The sequence below is a fragment of a genome, unplaced genomic scaffold, assembly GCF_019419815.1.
Source record: "Pyrus x bretschneideri cultivar Hongxiangsu unplaced genomic scaffold, Pyrus_bretschneideri_v1 Contig2, whole genome shotgun sequence".
Taxonomy (NCBI): Eukaryota; Viridiplantae; Streptophyta; class Magnoliopsida; order Rosales; family Rosaceae; genus Pyrus; species Pyrus x bretschneideri.
In genome coordinates this window covers 3,750,986-3,757,925 of record NW_025999501.1, presented here as the reverse complement: position 1 = coordinate 3,757,925, position 6,940 = coordinate 3,750,986, and the positions used below count along the sequence as shown (strand labels likewise).

The 6,940-nt window shown below is 35.1% G+C and overlaps 1 protein-coding gene across 2 annotated transcripts; it reads left to right on the top strand.

Annotated features, from left to right (window-relative positions):
- On the top strand, window positions 1–1,444 carry LOC103962085 (plant cysteine oxidase 1-like). 2 transcript variants are annotated; one of them, XM_009374761.3, is made up of 5 exons: window positions 1–168; window positions 243–391; window positions 502–649; window positions 771–974; window positions 1,211–1,444. In XM_009374761.3, exons 1-5 carry the CDS (start codon window positions 45–47, stop codon window positions 1,309–1,311), a joined length of 726 nt encoding a protein of 241 aa, XP_009373036.2. In that variant the 5' UTR covers window positions 1–44; the 3' UTR covers window positions 1,312–1,444. The 2 variants fall into 2 exon arrangements, with proteins under 2 accessions (XP_009373036.2, XP_009373029.2); XM_009374754.3 differs by having other exon boundaries at window positions 2–168; window positions 1,208–1,444.
- The last annotated feature ends 5,496 nt before the right edge of the window (window positions 1,445–6,940 follow it).

The window sequence follows — 6,940 nt, the reverse complement described above, 5'->3', positions numbered from 1 at the left end:
ATCAAAGGTGTCAGACATTCCACGACGAATGAATACGAACAGCGATGAACTGCATAATATTGGAGAAAAGCAAAATACAAATGCTGTATGAAGCCTGCAATGTCGTCTTGTCGGATCCGAAAGCACTCCCAACTTTCCGACAAATCCAATGGCTGAAAAATCTCCTTGGTATGTTTCTTCGCTTGTTATGATCACTTTGTTTTTGTATGAATAACTAGAGCTTAAAATTGTATCAAATACAGGCACGTTTGAAGCCATAGATTTCGGAATCGATGAATTTGGTTCGGGTAGATCTCCATCTTCGAGTCCAAGGAGCTGCAAGGGATTGGTTTCTGGGCAAGGCATCTCCCAAATCACTTACATTCATGTTCATGAATGTGACCATTTCTCTGTAAGCAAATGATTTACGTACTCTTGTCCGCCAATTTGATATATTATGTATTTTGATAATCTTATAACATAACATATAATTCTGACAAGTAAGAAGAACGTTACGAGCAGATAGGCGTGTTTTGCTTCCCCGCTGGTGCTACGCTTCCCCTTCATGATCACCCTCGAATGACAGTCTTTACCAAACTCCTCTACGGTTCTGTTTATGTTAAATCTTACGATTGGATCAAAGTGGAAACTTCTTCTAGCTTCAGAACATGTAAGAGCCAATAATATTCATAAATTCAATATTTTTCATTTCATTATTTTGTGTTGGGGTTTTATTGAAAAAACAATGTGGAAATTGTGGTTAAAATTGATTAATCTGTGGGTGCTTGCAGTTGGATTGGCAGGCAAGGTTTTTGATGGAGTTATAAGCTCACCCTGTGAGACTCGTGTATTATTTCCAAGAAGTGGCGGGAACATTCATTCTTTTACAGCAGTAACTCCCTGTGCTGTCTTGGATGTACTGACGCCACCTTACTCCGACGACCATGGCAGGCCTTCTACTTACTTCTTCGACTTCCCTATTCCATCTCTTCCTGGTAATTTGTAATTACCATTTACCACCACTGATTTATTCAGTTCTAAATTTCATATAGGGATTTTTTTACACTGATCAAGAGTATCGGGTATTATGAATATTTTAATTATTAGGTCTTTGATTAAAATCTAACGATTAAAAATCAAAGTATTATATATTCCAGAGTATCACAGAATTTTTATTTCATATAAATAGTCATGGCTAATCTGTTACTGTGTCCAATTTATGGAGCAGCAGGCTATGCAGTGCTTGAGGAAAGGGACATGCCCGAAGATCTGTTTGTTGCTGGAGCGCCATATCTTGGCCCTCCTATTCAAGCGTGTGATGACCGTTGTTGACTTCCTGACTTTTAACTTTGTATTTCGGAGTGCATCAAGTTTTTGAGATATGTATAGTTGCATACGTGAGTGAACAGTTGATCAAAGTAGTGTGTTTACCTTATAAGACTTAAATTGCTAATCTTATTTTCTATATGTTAGTGCATCTAGTTTTTGAAGTATGTGTCGTTGCATAAGTGAGTGAACACTTGATCAAGGTAGTTTGTTCACTTTATGGGACTTAAATTGCTAATCTTCTTTTCTATATGTTTGTGCATCTAGTTTTTGAAATATGTATAGTTGCATACGTGAGTGAGCAGTTGATCAAAGTACTGTGTTCACCTTACAAAACTCAAATTGCGAAATTTTCTTTTTTATACGTTAGAATAGTTTAAAAGTTCGTTGTGTCCGAATAGAAGTACATGTAGAAGCTGAATACTAAAGAAGAATTTTCTTAATTTGCATGAACATGAACAATAAGTGAGCATCCGCATTGTCATTAACAACTAAAAATAGTCTTGAATTGAGATTGAAGTATGTGCATTAGAGGAGAAAACAGAAAAATTTAAACCCACCCCTTTTAGGCCAAGTATAAGAATTTAGAGCATCTTTGATGCACTAGAAAGTTTAGACTTACAATTTGATATCAAATATTTCTGCATATGTTGATACATAAAATTGAGTGGATCTTGAGTCAACATAAAGTGTGGTGAAGTGACCTACGCGATGGTGCTTATGTTATTATGTAGAGATAATATGTAAAGAGATAAGGGGAAATTAGACACAAATGTACGTGGTTTGCCTTAAGTGGGGTATGTCCACTTGGTTAGAGGAGTTCTCATTAATAATGTAGAGTGTACATAATACAATGGTACGTATAAGCACACGTGAAGGACTAAGCCTGGATTATGGGTCCGTTGATCCAAGTGAACTTAATTGTGGAAGAGGAGTCTCCATTTATAGGTGAGGAGAGTCTCCCATTCGTGTTTGTGATCGATGTGAGACTCTAGGAACGTTGTTGTATTGTTGTCACGCGTCCTTGAGCAAGTGCGCTCCAAGTTGGAGGAATGGAGAGCTCATCTGTTTAAGGTTGGCTCGTGTGCTTCAGCAACATGCCTCAACATGGACCCTTCGAAGGGGTCACGAGGCTTCTTAGTTGATCGGTACTCGGTGATTTCAAGATCGTTATTATATGGTACAAACAACATCCAAACTGCTGAAGGGTGGAGCTAATGCCAACAAAGAAAAATATTATTTATCCAAGAAAGATATTTAAGTTGTGAGTCTAATAATCTTAAATGCACATATTAAAACTGTCAAAACTCAAAAGTGTCTTTTATCTCTAATATTTTCTCCCCATGCAAGACTCAATTTTTAAAATGAAATATAAAAATATGTGCATAAGATATTGTTAACAAAAACTCAAATCCAATACATTTTTTAGACTTAAAATACAAATGCTCGTTTAAAGATGCTTCTTAGAAAGCAATTATTCTAAAAACGCATCTATTACAAGCACTACGAAACATGGTCATAAGAAATTTTTGTAATCAGAAAACACTAAATTTAAGTATAGTTCCAAATAAGCCATTTTAGTATAGCTTTAAATTTGAGTATTTGCATATATGCAAGGTCGGTTATGAGATTTTGAAGGTCTTGTGTGAGACTTAAATGGAATCTCTTACATGGTCTAAACTTTGGTTGTTATATTTTCTTTTATATTTCTTTTTTTTTCCTTCTGTATAAATTGATATAAATGCAAAAGAAAATAAATAAAAATGAAGCATGTGTGGTGGCTATGTACCTATTTGCATTTCCTATGTTTTTGGATTCGAAACTCCTTACTTTTATAAAAAAGCAAGGTGTTTCTATGTACCTATCATATCACCGTACAAATATCATAATCATAACCATTCATGCACTTTATTATGAACTAGTTAAACAAATCATTGGTTATGACATTTGTACCATCTTATAATGAATTGTTAGTTTTCATTGCATTTTTTCTCATGCCCTAAAGTGAGGATGATTCTAACCCCCACCCGGTTGATTACTGTGAGATTAGTTAAAATTTGAAATTCGAGTCTTAAATTAATTAAACCAAATAAATCTAGTAGTAATCAAAGGGGGGGTGAGCATATGACACGCCCGACCTTGATATTCTCCAAACATCAGGGTAGGCACGTGCTGGCCGACACCCGAAAAGTGACGAAACCATATTAGAATGCATGAGAACCAAAGAAAATAAATAAGACTTATAAATTTAAATATAATTAATATGCAAATGAGGAAAGTGTTCAGAGCATACAACTAATCTAGAACACTAAAAATAAGTAATATAAAATTGAATGAATAAAGGAATGGGTCCCACACCGAGAGTACTCGAAGATGCCAATGCAGAAGTGTCTTGACGCCAGGATTGTACGCCTTAATTCTAAGTCCTGAGGGGGCGCAAAACAAACATGAGTGGACCAAGTTGATAAATATATAATACTGAAACAGTTATTCAATAACGTACTAACCCCCAAAGTTGAATGAAAACTAATAGCATAATATGTGGTAGGTTTTCTGAAACCCTAGCATGCCATGAAAACTTTCATAAAACATATATCGTATATAGTGTGCTAACTAGGGGTATTAGTATTGCCCGAAGGCATATAGAACTCTTCCTTCAGAACACTTCATTCACAAGTATCAATCGCCCGTAGACTCCTATAGCACCCAACCCGTAGGTCAATATGAGTATCATCGCCCATAAGCTGAACAGTGACCACTAGATACGCACAAAACCTTGAATATACTCTTTCCAAACATAAGTACATATATCTCAAAATCATCTTCATAACATATAGTCATCTATCATATATACTATAAAGAAGTTTAAAGAAAACATGTTCATAAATAGTATCTAGTCATCCATCATATATACTACAAAAACATAAGTTCGATAAAATATGGTATTCCAAAATATTCACAGTAAAGCATGATATATCATAAGCGTAAATTTAATTTACTCATAAAACGTTTCGTAAAACATAACTATTAAATCATTTTTTTCATGTATGCATTTCTACTATTAAAACATACATTTTAGAAGAGGTCTACTCATAGATATTCCGTCGTCGAAGAGCCATACAAAATAGGAATGAAGGAATTGCCGCTAATAATTGCACCTAAGCACATAAAGGGTACAATTAACAAAACTATACTCAAATGATTGAATTTGGAAAAACGGACGTAAAAAACGGATTCAAGACGTCGAATTACCCTAAGAAGGATCCTGGTAAATTTCGAAAAAGTCAACATAAAGAATATTCGAGAGAATATTCCTTGACGGTATATTCCATCCGGGTTGGGCTGGTGGGTTTGGGCCGAAAGGTTTCTGAAACGGCTGGCAAGTCTCGGGTTCCTTCGCTGGAAATTGGGTTTAGTTCATCCGAGGTGATTTCTCGATGTATTCAACGTCCACAATACATACATACAATTAGAAGTGAAATATGGGGACCAAAATGGAAAGTTTTGGAGTGTTTTTTGAGACTTACCCATGTCGAGGGTGATGGAGACTCGCCGGAGCTCCCTCATGCATTTGTACAGGTGCTTGAGGTCTCCAACATCTGGGGTTGTCACACATAGAAAAGGGAGAGGGACAAGAGAGGTGAGGGAGGTTCGAGAGAGAGTTGGTGTGTGTTTGTGCGGGTGTATAAGCTGCCCTCGGGGAGGGTTGAGTGTAGCGAGAAGAAGAGAGGTAGAGAGTTTTCTCAGAGTGAGAGACACGGGAGAGGTGAGGGAGCAATTGGGGGAGGGGACACAAACCAAATGTAGGCCCTTTTTGGGCACACCTATTAAGACCCAAAAACAATATTTTAAACAAATATCCCAAAACCAAAATGAAATAACAACATTGCCCTTTTGTTCCGTAAATTTTCAGGACGAGTTGTTACAACATCACCTGCTGACCTCCACTTTAGTGGTATGAGAAAATTTGTACTATAATTTTCTTTTTGATGATATATGGATGACTAAATGGTCTTGATGAAATGAAAATTAGATGACCATTAAACGGTGACCAAAATAATAAATGAATAATATGTATTAGATTAAATTATCATATAAGGAAAGGTTTTTTTTTTTTAAGATTGTACCTTCATATTTTTAAGATTTTAATTTATTATGATATTCCTAATTATAGATTTATTAGCAAAAGTTATCTTTTATAATGAAAGAAATTAAATTATATATATATTTTTTTTTAAAAGAAAAAAATAATGTAGCTCAAATAGACCCATAATGGCTATGCCTCACATGCCCAATAGGGCCCGTGCACAATTAAATGGAAGTACCAATACTTGACAACTTCGTTAAGACGACTTGTGAATTATGTTCACAATTTTTTCTATATGTAGTATCTTATAAAGGTTACAAAAATTTAGGGCCCTTAAAAATTAGGGACCATGTGCGGTCACACGCCCCTCACTCCTCAAGGTTGACCCACAAAAATAGATGAATAATAAACACATACCTTGTTTAATTTCATCTAATATTTTTTGTTTAATTTATTCAATTTAATAATCATAAATACAAATAAGGATGTTAAAAGTTAAGAAGTGTGAAAATAAATACACTAAAAATATGAGTTTTGCATGTGAGATGGCACATGTTGGATATCTAAAAGAGGGGCCACCTGCCAAGGTTTATCCAAAAGGAGCAACCTGAACTATTTTAATCAAAATAGTTCATGAGATTTGCATAACACATCACTTTGGTCTCTGAGATTAAAAATCAATAGAAATGGTCCTTGAGATTGTCCATCATCCATTATTTTGGCCCTTCCTTTAAAAACTCTATTAAGTGTCCCGGAGCTCTTGACTGGAACTTTGGGCAATTTTCAAAGCTTCGTAACTCAATCGTTTCTTAACCAAATTCGACCCATAATATATCAAAATGAAGATAGGAAAGTGTAGAATAAGATTATACTTATTTGGAAGCCCAATGGTTGTTGAAGATGACCGAAAAATAGCCTGAAAGGTGACTGGTATGTGGGAAAACTAAAAAACTCGCTAGAAACTGGGTAAATTTTAAACGTTCATAACTTCTTTAATACTCAACGAAATCGAGTGATTTAAAAACGAAAATCATACTTCTCAACGAGACGAAGAGAATGGTAACTTTCTTCATGGCTAAATCGCCGTGGTTTGGCCGGAAAACGGCTCGAAAGTGGCTAACTTGACGATCAAGACAACCATTTTCGAGCCGTTTTACGGCCAAACCATGACAATTTATCCTTCAAGAAAGGTAACATTCTCTTCGTCTTGTTGAGAAGAATGATTTTTGTTTTTGAATCATTCGATTTCGTTGAGTATTGAAGAAGTTATGAATGTTTAAATTTTACCCAGTTTCCTGCGAGTTTTCCATTTTTTCCTCTGACCAGTCACTTTTTAAGATATTTTCCAATCATCGATGGAAACTATTAGGCTTCCAAATAGGTATAATCTTGTTCTACACTTTCCTATCTTCATTTTGATATATTATGAGTTAAATTTAGTTAAGAACCAATTGAATTACGAAGTTTTGAAAATTGTTTAAACTTCCGGCAAAAAACTCTGGTGCAAATCTTAAGAACCATCTTGAATAAAAAACTGTTCATTAAACC

Excerpts from the sequence above, each read along its gene's own strand:
- LOC103962085 (XM_009374754.3), top strand. The coding sequence starts at position 45 with ATGAACTGCATAATATTGGAGAAAAGCAAAATACAAATGCTGTATGAA. Across the intron at positions 650-770 it reads TTCTTCTAGCTTCAGAACAT|TTGGATTGGCAGGCAAGGTT; the intron begins GTAAGAGCCAAT and ends GGGTGCTTGCAG. Across the intron at positions 975-1,207 it reads CCCTATTCCATCTCTTCCTG|CAGGCTATGCAGTGCTTGAG; the intron begins GTAATTTGTAAT and ends TTTATGGAGCAG.